Source organism: Nicotiana sylvestris, chromosome 7 (genome assembly GCF_000393655.2).
Source record: "Nicotiana sylvestris chromosome 7, ASM39365v2, whole genome shotgun sequence".
NCBI lineage: Eukaryota > Viridiplantae > Streptophyta > Magnoliopsida > Solanales > Solanaceae > Nicotiana > Nicotiana sylvestris.
In genome coordinates this window covers 72375806-72390974 of record NC_091063.1, presented here as the reverse complement: position 1 = coordinate 72390974, position 15169 = coordinate 72375806, and the positions used below count along the sequence as shown (strand labels likewise).

At 39.3% G+C, this 15169-nt stretch overlaps 1 protein-coding gene across 1 annotated transcript; it reads right to left on the bottom strand.

Moving 5' to 3' along the window:
* Positions 1-2472, bottom strand: LOC104215495 (indole-3-acetic acid-amido synthetase GH3.6). Its single transcript, XM_009765308.2, has 3 exons — positions 2041-2472; positions 934-1862; positions 1-842 (listed from the first exon to the last, which is right to left on the bottom strand). The coding sequence occupies exons 1-3, from the start codon at positions 2352-2354 to the stop codon at positions 256-258; spliced, it is 1830 nt and encodes a 609-aa protein (XP_009763610.1). The 5' UTR covers positions 2355-2472; the 3' UTR covers positions 1-255.
* Between the last annotated feature and the right edge of the window lie 12697 nt (positions 2473-15169).

Below are 15169 nucleotides of genomic sequence, written 5' to 3'. Positions count from 1 at the left end.
TTAACAAAAGGTAGAAGCTTTTTTTAAATAGGGAACTGCTGTTTTTGTACATGGCTAATTTCAAGTTTCTACCATAATGAAGGACAAGTTAAATTCTACAAAGCCTTAATACCGAATTTACTTAAAAAGTAAAAAAAAAAAAAAAAAAAAAAAAACCATAAAATTGGTTTGGGTCAACCTAAGCAGGATGATCTTAGCACTAAAATGATCCTCAGTGCATTCCTTTCCTAGAAGAGAAATCCGAGGCTTAGCCACTCAGTTCATGTTGTTCCATTGCTTGAGGCCAGGAACCCATTTTGGGCATTTGGGGCTGAAGTAACTAGACACCACTCTTGAATTCAAAAGCTCAACAATGGGTGCAAATTTGACGCACCGCGGTGTCTTGTACTGGTTTATTGAAGCACCTAAACTAATGGCATAGTCCATAAGCTTGTCAAAAGTACCACTTTCCACAATCTTGATTTCCAATGGGCCAATGGATTTGTCCGATGCACGACCCTGGCGGTAAACGCTGTTAAGGGACTCCTCAATAGTGAGACAACAATCTTCAAAGACTGATGGAGGAACTGGAGTTGAGCCATTGACATTCAGCTCCCAGAATAGGACATAGTGCCCTGGAATTGTGGTTGTATCAGCGTAGCTAGTGTACTCGGTCACATGTGCATCAAATGGCATCAGATGGCTCACTGCATTTTTCACCGCATTTTGTAGCTCTACTTCATCTGTCTTGTCTGAATCAATGCTTAACACCACATTTTTCCGGCAGATAAAGTTGAATTGAGGAGCGTTGTTCTTAAATCCAGCAACCCGAAGCACATCACCCACCCTATACCTGTAGAGTCCTGAAATGGATTTTTAAAAAAAATGCCATTAGCAAATGTCTTAATAAATTGCCAAGAAAACTTAATACAGTATATTTCATTTGAAATTTACCAGCATATGTGGTGACAACAAGCTCGTACTCCTGGCCAATCTTGACATCAACTAAATCGACCAATTCTTGCTGTTCTTTCTCATTAAGTGATTTAGGCATGGAGATTGAATTAGTGACACCATTATTTCTGTGAACAGGCAAGAACTCAAAATAACCCATGGTAGGAATAAGTGTGTAAGCAACTTCACTGGGCTTGCAAAGGGGATTAAGGTTGACACCAAAGTAGCATTCCGAGGAAGCATACATGGTGCAGACAAGAGGGAGGCCATTGCTGTAGTAATCAAGAGTGGGTATATATTGTGACATAGTTCCAGTCACAATAACATCAATATACTTAGTATTAGGCCACAACCTTGTGATAATCCCTTGCCATGAATTTTTGCTGCATTCAACCTCAATAAAATCAGCTAACTTATTATCAGGTTTAAGAATTTTCATCACTGCCTCTCTCACTGAAGGATCAGTAATTTGGGAGTTAATGGTTCCAGTTCTAATATCGTGACAAAGAAGAGGCCAGTGCTTCTCCAAGAATCGGATAGCACGGATAAAGCCTGAGGCAAACACGGCCCCAACACGGAGGACTTCTTTGTTTTGGCAGAGGCCACAAAGCATTTGGGAATACATACTTTGGTAAGAATCTGAACAGAGAATGGTTTCATTTGGGCTGGTATAGTTTGTGTAAGGGTCAGGACGCCTGTTCTTGAAATGGGGGCTCTTATAATAACTTGTTAATACAGGACGAGCTGGTAATCCCCCTGGTGTCTTAGCCTCAGATTTTATGAACAAAAAGTACATTCCTTTGCCTTTTTCAAGGTCTGGAACAAATTGGCTCATCACAGGCATTAGAAGGCTGTAGAGCTTTGATCTCCTCTCAAGCTCCTCTTCAATGGTTGGCATCAGTTTCCTTTCCCCTCCTGATGTCCCGGAACTGCATATTCAAAATTACCATTTAGCATAAACTAGCTAGAAAATACATGCAGTAACGACAAAATCAAGAAAAAGGGAGTTAAGTATTCTTTTGAGTTTTAGTACTTTGTACACCTTTATACTATTGAGATAAGGATGCACATTTTTCATTCATCCAAAAAGAAAAGAAAAGAACAAACCTTGTCAAGAACTCAGAGATGGGTTGAGAGCAGAGGATAGGAGATTTATCACCATTGGCAATACGAGTAATAACAGACTGAATATCCTCGTAGGTGATAACAGGCATAGTTTTCTTGAAGGTGTCTCGGTCAGTATGACCATTAAGATCATGGCGATGCAAGTATTCAACATGGGCATTTTGAGACAGAATTTCGGCAAGAACTCTCTTTTGGACCTCATCGGCGTTGGTTGTCACCTCTTCAATGAACTGAAGAACTTTCTTGTTGTTTTCTGCAACAACACTGTATTCAGCTGATTTTGGTGCCTCAGGCATGGTTCTTGAACAACTGTGTTTCTGAATCACGTCAGTATATGTGTGTGTTAAAGAGAGAGAGAATATGGGATGGGTGAGAAGAGAGTTTGTTACAAAGGAGAAAGAAATATGATTTTCTGGTGTGGGTGTAGTTCAGTGTAGAAGGGGGCTTTATATAGAGGATGTTTGGTTGGCTTGTGGCCTGTGGTCCAATTTCTGTATCGCTTAAAAGTGCAGAGAAACAAATACTTGTACCAAAATCTAATTATTTTTTCTTTTTTTTTTTGGTGGCTGGATAGGATTTGGGGTTAATTCTTGATATATACATGGGCTTTTCTGTCAATTTGCCTCTGGAAAGTTGAAAACATGCTTTTGTGACTAGCAAAGGCATACAACTTTCATGCCTAATATCTGTGGTTATTATAATTGCGACTTAAGAGTTAAGACTACTTATTTAAGATTCATCTAATGATGTTTACTGCACCTAATTAAGGTCTCTAATTGTCATTTGTGTAGCCGTTGTTGTCCTTTAATACCCAAACAAGCCTTTTTAGATTTTTATTGCACAACTTCCGGACGCCTTATCCGTGTCCCAATTTCAATTGTACGGGTTGAAGATAAACGTGTTATTACTGCTATAATTTGGCTTTTATTTAGAAAAATTATTTGCCTCATCTTATCCCCTCAGTTATAACTTTCCGCACTATTCCTCATTTAGACATAGACCTACACTTGCCGATACTAAATATATATGGCTCTGTCTGTCAATTTGGTTTGTCAAATTATCTTTTCGCGTTGCTGGACAGAAAATGATAATTAAAAAAAATTAACTGTTATATATATGTTGATAAGGTAAAAAGATTTCTATACTCTCATGTCATATAGAAAGATAAATGCATGTAATTGTACATATTAAAGTAATGAAAAATTCTTTTTACACTATCTACATATTGAGGTGAGAGAGTGTTAGCTATAGAACAAGGGGCTGTCACTTTATCAAAAACCTTCCCAGCATGATAACCCTGCTTATTATTTTGACCTTCATTCACAAAACAGAAATTTCCTCTTTTTTCTTTTTTCTCCATTTCGCAAGAGGGTGGAGTGGTGTGAGACTCTGAGGTAAGGGCGAAGCTAGGACGCATGGGTTTATCCGAACTTTCTTTGTCGAAAACTACATTGTATGTGTATAATTAAAATTATTTTTCTTATGGACATACGATAATATATATATATTAAATTTGAAATCGTTGTTCTAAAATCCAGAATCTATAAAGTAGAATTCTGAGCTTCGCCTTTGATAATGACTGTTGAATTCACTTGACTTTTTTCTTGTATTTATGTATTTATTTGAATTGTTTCACTAGACTGAAGGAAAGATTGTATTTTAAAAAATAAGAATATATATTCACAACAGAGTAACAAGTAGGGGATGTACATAAATTAATAACGTGCGCAGGAGAAGGATGAATATGAGATGAGTGCTGCATATAAGGCGAGCACAGGGTATGCTTGTCGTATTTCGTACAAGGAAAACCTGGAATTTTGTTAGGAAATAAATGGATGAGTACAAGTTTTTCCCCACAAGAAACTACAGTGTTGTAATCCCGCTTCTCTCTTTCTGGCCTGCTTCTACTCTTGTTCCTTTCTTTAACGGCAGCTCGTCTTTTACCTTCCCCTTTGATATTGAATTTAATTTTTGGTATAAAAAATTTTACGAATTAAATTAAACAGATAATTTTTCATAACGGGTTAAACAGATATAATTGATGGATATAAGTCAAACAATTTTAAAACAAAAAATAAATATATATATATATATATTTGGTTTTACTTACTGTCATAAAGTAATACTCTACTAATAAATAATTCGGTGCAAAGCCTTGCTGATTTTTTACAAATTTATCTGAATTTTTTTTCCTTGTTATTTTTGACCGAATACAGCTACGTAATCTTCTTCGTTACAAAAAGAGCATGGCCTAAGAAGCCAATAATCACTTGTCAATTTTGTTTATCAATTAATTAATGTCCTTGTACGGATGTAAGCTTCCCGAGTACATTGTCCAAGGTGGCGATAACAGCTGGACAGAAGACACGTGTGGTATCAGGAATGTATTGTGTGCCACTTGACAGCTGGTTCCCACGTCAGATGTTTGACACGTGTAGGAACAGGAGTCATTGGGTAAATGCTTTTGTGGGATACTAGTTTCTCATTAAAACACCACTTTCTTCTCCCTTCACGTAGTTTAGTACTACTAATATTAGCGTTTTACATTAGTATATTTTAGTTTTCTTTTAACAGCTGATAACTTTTCTTTTTTGTTTTCTCCCTTAATAGGGAATTCTACAATTCCATATTATTACTTACTAGTTACCACATACATAAGTATAGTTTTATATTATTATTTAGAGCATAACAATCAATTACATGCATCTTAACTTTTATATAATTATTTATGCACCAATAGACCCATTGATTGTTCTTTTTCCTTAGAAATACTCATGGACAAAAGTCAACACGAATATTACTGCAACTAGAGGTTACGCCGTATAGCTTCAATTCCTCATTATTAAATAAAACAAAAACAAAAAAATCAAAGAAAAGTGAGTGTGAGACTTTAAATACATCCCAAGAGAACCAGAGTTTGTTTGACCATACATGAGATGGTCGACAGTTTAACAAAAATCTTACTAGCTAGCTATGATCTCCTAATTTTAATAAATGGATATAACCCATTCAAAATGTCAAGGGTCTCCAAACTCGTATTGCTATTAATCAATGATATATATATATATATATACCATAAAAGGAAAACAATTTAAAACGTGGGGTATATGTGCTGTCGAAAACTCAATTTCAAATTGATAAGTAAGTTAAAGACACCTGGCACCGGCAAGCAAAATTTATTAGACTGAAAAGTCTTGTATAATAACCCTCCAACATTAGGGAGCAAGAACTAGCATAATGCATTAATTAATGTGAATATTATTTGAACATCGTAAACAATATTCGTGTTAACTGAGGAAGCAGACGTCTGGAAAACAAAAACAATGTTGATTTAGTCTATTAGTAATATAAAACAAAACAAAAAAAGTTCAATGTAGTAGATACACCAGTTCCAACTCTAGTTGCTCATTGGTGATAAAACTTAGTCGAAAGAATTAAATTAAATCAAGTATAAACAATGACACCTATTTATCAAGTATAAACATCATAGTTACTTAATTATGATTTTTCCTTTTTTTATTGGTTTCACAAAATTTTAAACCTAGGGCAGCAGTTTTTCTTTTGGTTGTTGCCGTCACTTTGAAAAAGAAAATAGAAAGAAAAATAAAACTACACTCTATACGGCGCTAGATTCTTAAACTTTTCGCTGTTGCTTGTTTCAATTTTGCTTCACCTCATTAGTCAAATTCTTTGTTATCATCCATTAAACTTGTGGTTGTCAATTTTACCATGACTTGTCAAAACAAGTTTCTTGAGTACATAAAGCAAGTATTATTCTATAATTAAAAAGATACTTCCGTAACATTCGACAAAGTTAGGGCTTGGAAAAGCAGCAGAACCAATGTAAAACTCATGCAAGTCATAATAATTAGGGTTTTCATACGTTATCTGGGATCAAACGAAACAACTCCATTGGTGATTTTGTGAATATTCCCTAAACACTTTACAAACATCAAGACTCTTGCACCAATTATTGGTGAAAAGCCCCAAATCCCTCACAACAAAACGAAATAATTTATAAACTACTCCTGCTACTTTTATTTATCCAATAAAAAAAAATACTCCTAAAGAAATTGGAACAAGTCAACATGGTGGTAAGTATAAGAAAAAGAGATGGCGAGATAATCACTTCATCGCCGAAAGTTGCAACTGCCTTACTTCTAAATTCTAATCTATCCATTTATTTATTTTTAATTTGGTCTTCCTTCCTTATGTTAACTTATCCATAAATGAATGAATTAATGAAACAGAGGTAGACATATAAAAGCAAGCAAGCAAGAAAGAAGTGCTTAATTTGTTTGGAGAGGTCATCCACACCTGGTTGCCAAGTGTCCAAATAGTGGTCGCCATGTATTGACTAGTCAAACAGCTGACTAATGTGGACGGTTGCAGTTTGTCCATATTCCTTAAAGACAAGTCAACTGATCTGATGGACATTAGGTGGACAAGTTTAGACCCAAAACAAAACCATATAGTACTAAATTATATCTAGCACTTCCAATAATCCAAAGTGCAATAGATATTTTCCTACAGTTAGAAAAAATATGTAGTTTGAAGAAAAATTCCAAGAAAACTTTGATAAAAAAAATTTATACCCATTAATTTGTTGTTGCTTTAAAACACAAGAGCTTAAATTAATAAAATTGTTCGTATAGTGTTAAATTTATACATTTTATAATATTTGACTAATTGTAGTAGTAATTTGTAACTTGAAAATAAAGTTATAAATAACTTGTCATTTATAATATATTAAATATTCCAAAACCGATTTAATTGATCAAAAAATATATTATATATTCACTAGTTATTTTTGATTTAAGTAATTAGGTTGACCGCTATTTAGGTTATTTTTGTTTTATTGTTTAAGTAGGGATAGATGAACAAAGAGGGAGAAGAAAACTAGAAATGGGCGGGCGCGCCAAGGAAGGCAGAACCGCGAGGCAGATGGAGCGCTTAGTGCTTGGTGTTGGGAGTATGTGAGTCGAGGATTTTATGGGAATGTTTACAAACAAAGAGAAGAAATATAGGAAAAGAATGTATGTATTGAGATTTGAGAATACCTACACTTGATTTAATTAATATTTCTATACTAGTGTTTGTAGGTTGAAGAGGGAGACAAAGACAGTAATGCAAATCTTTGACCGCTGACTTCGATCGCCTCTTTGGAGATATTTTTCTTTATTGTCATTATATCAATTTTTAACATCTCGAGAACTAGGACTTCTATTTTTATATTTAATAATCAAGCACTATTGCTAATAAAATATGAAATCAAAAGACGTGAATGTGTAATGTTTAAGTTGACAAGCCCATTGAAAACCATCCTCTCTCCCTCAAATCCCTGCTCTTCTATCTTGTCCCCCATTATTCCAGCTTTCTACTGTTTCTTCTCCTGCATATATATATATATGAATCAATATCGGTTTACAAAAATAATCATATAATATTACGCATAATAACTCATAATAAAAGGACATAGCTGAAATTCTAGATATTAGTCTTATAATCCTATTAGTTTTAGGACATAATACTACACTGTGATGACCCAAAAGGTCATCACTTATTTTTAAAATGAATTCTGCATTCCAAGGCCTTAAAAACCTCTTTTAGCATCACCTCAATTTGTGTGTACAGCCTGGCCGCGTAGCCGGAATGCTATTATGTGAAAATCTGTGAAAAATAATAAATTTTGACTATAAAATGAATTAATTTGACTTCGGTCAACGTTTTGGGTAAACGAACCCGCACCCGTATGGGATTTGGGTGTATGCCCGGAATCGAATTCCGAGGTTCCAAGCCCGAAAAATGAATTTTTTAATGGAAATTATTATCTGAAATTATTTATGAATTTGGAAAATAAATGTGATTAGAACTTGATAGTATCGGGCCCGTATTTTGATTCTGGCGTGCGGTACAGGTCTTATAGGCGATTTAAGATAATTATGTGAAGTTTGGTAAGGAACGGACTTGAAACGACGTGAATCGGATCATTTTTGAGAAAATTCGAAACTTGAAAGTTCTTGAGAAAATTTCATGATTTTGAAGCTAAATTCATAGTTGTTGATATTATTTTAGTGATTTGAATGCACGAGCGAGTCTGTATCATGTTTTTAAGTTGGTGTGCATGTTTGGTTTCGAACCCCGAGGGCTCGGGTGAGTTTTGGATAGGTCACGGGGTGTATTTTGGACTTAGAAAATTGCAGATTTTTCAGCTGTGCATAGCAGGCCTGCAGGCTTCACATTTGCGAAGCCTGGCTCTCAAATGCGAGCGGCTTGTTGCAATTGCGAAAGAAGCCCAGGCCAGCTCAATCTCGCAAATGCGAGACTATCCTCGCAAATGCGAAACTTCCCAATTTGGCCTGTGATCGCAAATCCGATGCTTGGTTCGCAATTCCCAGCTCGCAAATGCGAGCCCCCCCCCCCCCCTCCTTTGCAATTCCCAACTTAGCAGATGTCGGGGTTCGCAATTGCGAACCCCTGTTCGCAATTCCCACATCTGCAACCTGCAACTTTTATACTTAGACAAATTTTTAACCCATTTTCATATCCTCTCAAAACATAAACACATTAGGGCGATTTTTCAAAGGCTTCTTCTTCTCCAAATCAATTGTAAGTCATTTTTAGCTAGTTTTCTTCAATCCTTAACATCTTCTAACATGATTTCAACTCAAAATCAATGATTTTTATGGGGGGAAATTAGGTGTTTTGGGTAGAACCTAGGTTTTTCAAAAATTGGGGATTTGGACCTCGATTTGAGGTCCAATTTCAAAACAAATTATATAGTTCGGTTCGTGGGGAAATGGGTAATCGGGTTTTTGTTCGAACCTCGAGTTTTGACCATGTGGGCCGGGGGTAAATTTTTGACTTTTTGGATAAAATTTTGGAAAACTCATTTTCATGCATTGGGGTTGATTCATTTAGCGTTTATTGATGTAATTAAGTAACTTGTGACTCGATACGAGCGAATTAGTGGTGGAATCAAGAGGTAAAGCTATAATTGAAACGTGAATTGTGTTCGTGGCATCGAGGTAAGCGTTTGGTCTAACCTTAGCTTGAGGGATTAGGAGTTGAGTCCTATTTGCTATGTGGTAATTGTTGAGTACGACGTATAGGCATGGTGACGAGTATCTATACGTTGGTGTCTAGCATGCCCGTGAGTCTTTATATTGTGATTATCATGACTTCGTTGTATCTTTCATGCCTTTGTGGTAGTTTCTATTTGTTGTGTAAAGTTTGTGGAAGAAATTGTGACCTATGAACACTGAGGAGCATTGGCTTAAGTTGTAATATGAATTGTGAAAGTATAAGTGACAATTGAACCTTTAGAGCATTGGCTCGAGTTGTGAAGCGAATTGTAAAGTAAAAGTAGGAAAGAGAAGAGATCATTACGTTGCCCCCCTTGCCGGGCTATTGTTGCTTTATTTGTTATCTCCATTGCCGGGATGTTGATATTGTTGAATTATTGTTCCCTTGTCAAGACTAAATTGTTGAATTGTTGTTCTCTTGCCGGGATTCTTATTATAATTTCATTTATTCCTTTTCCCTATTGTTTATGATTGTTGTTTGGGTGAGGAAGAGAGTTAAAGCACGAAGGGTGATGCCGTACATTGTTTTGTGAGAAAGAGAGTTAAAGCACGAAAGGTGATGTCGTGTATGATTGTGAGGAAAGAGTATAAAGCACGAAGGGCGATGCCGTGCCGCACGATGTACCATTCTGTCCCGATTATATAGATTATATGGTGAGGAAATAGAGTAAAAGCACGAAGGGTGATGTCGTGCGCATTTTTATTACTTGATTGATTTGGTGAGGTCAAGAGTAAAAGCATGAAGGAAGATGTCGTGCATTTATTGATTTCTGGTTCTTTTGTTGATATCTGAGATATATGGCTTCTTTCATTTTCATGTTGTCTTTCTATTCGGAATTGATATCTCCCCCGCAACATGCTCTCCTCCCATACTTGACTGTTTATTTTTGTATTTCTTTTCCGTTGTATATATTTGAATTGCACAGGTTTATTTGGTAGTCTAGTCCTAACCTCGTCACTACTTCGCCGAGGTTAGGCTAGACACTTACCAACATGGGTCGGTTGTGCTGATACTACACTCTGCACTATGTGCAGATTCCGGAGCAGCTCTTGGACCGTAGTTTGGAGGCTACCTTCAGTCCACGCAGAGATCCAAGGTAGACCTGCAGGCGTCCGCAGGCCCTGGCATCTCCTCTATCTTTTATTTCCTATTTCATCTTTTTGCTTCAGAAACAATGTGTCTTTTATTTTCAGACCTTGTATTTAGCAGTCTTAGACCATCTGTGGTATTGTGACACCAGGTTTTGGGTGATTAAGGCTTAAGCAGTTGTAATAGATACATATTTCAGATATTTTATTGTTTTCTTCCGCTTAAATTAAATTTTCGCTGTATATACGTCATCGCTTTATGTTTGTTAAAAAGAAATAAATGTATAACGAAGTGATTAGTTTAAAGGGTTGGCTTGCCTAGCTCACATTAGTAGGCGCCATCACGACTCTCAAGGGTGGAAAATTTGGGTTGTGACAAGTTGGAATCAGAGCTCTAGGTTACATGGGTCTCACAGTTCACAGACAAGCTTAGTAGAGTCTGAGGGATCGGTACGGAGACGTCTGTATTTATCCCCTAGAGGCTACAGAGTTAGTAAAAACTACACATTTATTCTTTCCTATCGTGCGGTTTGGTTTCTCAATGCTGATTGAATTTCTACTCTATTCTTTCGTAGATGGAGAGAACACACGCTTCCTCATCCACTGACCAGCAGCCCGAGCCCCTAACAGTAGCTCCCACGAGTGGCAGAGGGTAAGGCCGAGGCCGAGGTAGAGGCAGAGCTCAGCCCCGAGCAACAGCACCAGCAACGGAGCCTTAGGTTAATTTTGATGATGAGGTTCCGACCCCAGCAGTTCCGGTGGGAGCAGCTCAGGTCCCAGAGGGGTTTATTGCTACCTCAGTACTTCAGGATGCTCTGGTCCGTCTAGTGGGCCTTATGGAGAGTGTCACCCGGGCAGGCTTGCTTCCTATAGCACCAGCCATCTCTCAGGATGAAGGAGGAGCCCAGACTCCTGCTACTCGCACTCTGGAGCAGGTAGCTCTCTAGTTTCAGACTCCAGTAGTTCAGCAAGTTAGAGCAGTTCAGCCGGGCATGGTAGCTCAAACCGGTGATAGAGCAGTTATGTCTGCCAATGCTTTGTGGAGGTTGGATAGGTTCACCAAGCTCTTCACTACTACTTTCAGCGGTGCATCTTCTAAGGATCCCTAAGACTATCTAGACAACTCTCATGAGGTTTTCAGGAACATGGGGATAGTTGAGACCAATGGGGTCGATTTTGCCACTTTTTGCTTGTCTGGATCCGCCAAGACTTGGTGGAGGGCTTACTATTTGGCTAGACCAACCGGAACGCCAACTTTGACTTGGGAGCAGTTTACTCAGCTATTTCTGGAGAAGTTTCTCCCCATCACTCAGAGAGAGGCCTATCGAAGGCAGTTTGAGCATCTCCAACAGGGTTCTATGATTGTTACCTAATATGAGACCAGATTCATCAACTTGGCTTGTCATGCTCTTATCATACTTCCCACCGAGAGAGAGAGAGAGGGTGAGGAGGTTAATTGATGGACTTATTCAGTTGATTCATCTTTAGATGGCTAAGGAGACTGGGAGTGAGATGTCTTTTCAGGAGGCGGCCAACGTGGCCAGGAGAGTATAGATGGTTCTGTCATTGAGAGGTGGTCATGGGTCGGACAAGAGGCCCCGTCATTCAGGCAGATTCAGTGGTACCTCATCTGGAGGTAGGGATTCGTATGGTTGAGGCCATCCTCCTAGGCTTTTTCAGTTAGTACTCCAGGTTTCTCACGGTGCTTCAGGTGGCCATGGTCCTCAGACGCAGTATTCTGATCAGCAGTCCTACAATGCGCCACTTGCTCCTATTAGTGCACCGCCACTTCAGAGTTTTCGGGGTGGTCATTTAGGTCATCAGGGTCAGCAGTCTCAGCAGCCGAGGGCTTGTTACACTTGTGGTAATATAGGTCACAATGCTAGGTTTTGCCCTCGAGCACCGAGTAGCTCTCAACATCAGGGTTCCCGTGCCCTGGTTCAGGAACCAAGTGTTCCACAGCCCGCCAGCTAGCTAGTGGTGGGGGTAGAGGTGCTAGAGGAGGAGGTAGAGGTATAAGAGGTGGAGGTCAGACCGCTAGAGGTGGAGGCCAACCAGCAGCAGGTAATCCCAGAGATGTAGTTCAGGGTGGTGGGGCCCATCCCCGATGTTATTCTCTTCCAGTCAGGCCCGAGGTTGAGGCTTCTGATGTAGTTATTACATGTACGGTTCTGGTTTGTGATAGAGATGCTTCAGTGTTATTTGATCTAGGATCTACGTACTCCTATATATCATCTTATTTTGTACCATATCTGGTCATACCTAGTGATTCTTTCAGTGCTCTTATTTATGTGTCTACACCGGTGGGTGATTCTATTGTGGTAGATCGAGTCCATCGTTCATGTATAGTTATGATTGGGGGTCTTGAGACTCATGTAGATTTGCTTCTTCTGGACATGGTTGATTTCAATGTTATATTGGGGATGGATTGGTTATCACCTTACCACACTATCTTGGACTGTCCTGCCAAGACTGTGACATTAGCCCCATCGGGTTTACCTCGTTTAGAGTAGAGGGGGACTCCTAGTCATTCTACCCATAATGGTATCTCTTATGTGAAGGCTCGACGTATGGTCGAGAAATGGTGTTTGGTCTATTTGGCATATGTTCGTGATTCTAGTGCCGAGGTTCTTTCTATTGATTCTGTTCTTGTTGTTCGTGAGTTCCTTGAGGTATTCCGTTCAGACCTTCCGGGTATGCCACCCGACAGGGATATTGAATTTTACATAGATTTGGCTCTGGGCACTCAGCCCATTTCTATTCCGCCGTATTGTATGGGCCCACCTGAGTTGAAAGAGTTGAAGGAGGAGTTGCAAGACTTTCTTGAGAAAGGTTTCATTAGACCCAGTGTTTCACCTTGGGGTGCACCGGTGTTGTTTTTTAAGAAGAAGGATGGATCGATGAGAATGTGTATTGATTACAGGCAATTGAACAAGGTTACAATCAAGAATAAGTATCCATTGCCAAGGATTGATGATTTGTTTGATCAGCTTCAAGGTGCGAAGGTATTTTCGAAAATTGACTTGAGATCTGGCTACCATCAGTTGAGGATTAGGGCATCCGATGTTCCTAAGTCAGCTTTCCGCACTCGGTACGGGCATTATGAGTTCTTGGTGATGTTATTCGGGTTGACAAATGCCCCAGGAGCTTTTATGGATTTGATGAACCTAGTGTTTAGGCCTTATTTGGATTCATTCGTGATAGTCTTCGTTGATGATATTTTGATATATTTTCATAGCTGGGAGGAGCATGTGCAGCATCTTAGAGTGGTTCTTCATACCCTGAGGGATAGTCAGTTATGCTAAGTTCTCGAAGTGTGAGTTCTGGTTGAGTTCAATTGCATTTCTGGGTCATGTTGTATCAGCAGAGGGTATTCAGGTTGATCCGAAAAAGATTGAGGCAGTCAAGAACTGGCCTAGACCAGCATCAACTACAGAGATTTAGAGTTTCTTGGGATTGGCAGGCTACTATCGTCGGTTTGTGGAGGGGTTTTCATCTATCGCAACCCCGATGACCAGGTTGACTCAGAAGGGTGCCCAGTTCAGATGGTCGGATGATTGTGAGGCGAGCTTTCAAAAGCTCAATACAGCTTTGACTACGGCACCGGTGTTGGTTTTGCCCACAGGTTCAGGGCCTTATACAGTTTATTGTGATGCATCTCGTATCAAACTTGGTGTAGTGTTGATGCAGGATGTCAAGGTCATTTCTTATTCTTCACGGTAGTTGAAGATTCATGAGAAGAACTATCTGGTTCATGATTTGGAGTTGACAACCATTGTTCACACGTTAAAGATTTGGAGGCATTATCTGTATGGCGTGGCATGTGAGGTGTTCACGGATCACAAGAGTCTACAGTATTTGTTCAAGCAAAAGGAGTTGAATTTGAGGCAGAGGAGGTGGTTGGAGTTGTTGAAAGTTTATGATATCACCATCTTATATCATCCAGGAAAGGCCAATGTGGTGGCCGATGCTTTGAGCAGGAAGTCAGGCAGTATGGGCAGTCTTGCTTATATTCCGGTCGGTGAGAGACCGCTTGCTTTGGATGTTCAGGCTTTGGCCAATCAGTTTGTGAGGTTGGATGTTTCTGAGCCCAGTCGTGTGTTAGCTTGCACAGTCGCTCGTTCTTCATTATTGGAGCGGATCCGAGATCGGCAGTATGATGATCCCCATTTGTGTGTCCTTAAGGACACGGTGCAGCACGGAGGTGCCAAGCAAGCTACCTTAGGTGATGATGGAGTTTTGAAGTTGCAGGGTCAAGTTTGTGTGTCTAATATGGATGGGCTTCGAGAATTGATTTTAGAGGAGGCCCATAGTTCCCAGTACTTTATTCATCCGGGCGCCGCTAAGATGTATCAGGATTTGCAGTAACACTATTGGTGGAGGAGAATGAAGAAGGATATTGTTGCATATGTGGCTCAGTGTTTGAATTGTCAGCTGGTTAAGTACGAGTATTAGAGGCCTGAGGGTTTGTTCCAGAAGATTGAGATTCCTGAGTGGAAGTGGGAGCGTATCACTATGGACTTTGTTGTTGGAATCCCACGAACTCAGAGGAAGTTCGATGCAGTGTGGGTTATTGTTGATAGGCTGACCAAGTTAGCATATTTCATTCCTGTGGCAGTCTCATATTATTCCGAGTGGCTAGCTGAGATCTATATCCGGGAGATTGTGGTGTGCCCGTGTCTATCATTTCGGACCGAGGTACGCAGTTTACCTCACATTTCTGGAGAGCTGTTCAGCGAGAGTTGGGCACACGGGTTGAGTTGAGCACAGCATTTCATCCTTAGACGGATGGGCAGTCCGAGCAGACAATTCAGATTTTGGAGGATATGCTTCGAGCTTGTGTCATTGACTTTGGAGGCTCGTGTGATCAGTTTTTGCCTTTAGAAGAGTTTGCCTACAACAACAGCTACCAGTCGAGTATCCAGATGGCTCCTTAT

Bases quoted from the DNA above. Each gene is read 5' to 3' on its own strand.
- LOC104215495 (XM_009765308.2), bottom strand. From the start codon at position 2,354: ATGCCTGAGGCACCAAAATCAGCTGAATACAGTGTTGTTGCAGAAAAC. The intron at 1,863-2,040 runs GTTTGTTCTTTT...TTGAATATGCAG, and splicing joins ATCTCTGAGTTCTTGACAAG to TTCCGGGACATCAGGAGGGG. The intron at 843-933 runs GTAAATTTCAAA...AATCCATTTCAG, and splicing joins TGTTGTCACCACATATGCTG to GACTCTACAGGTATAGGGTG.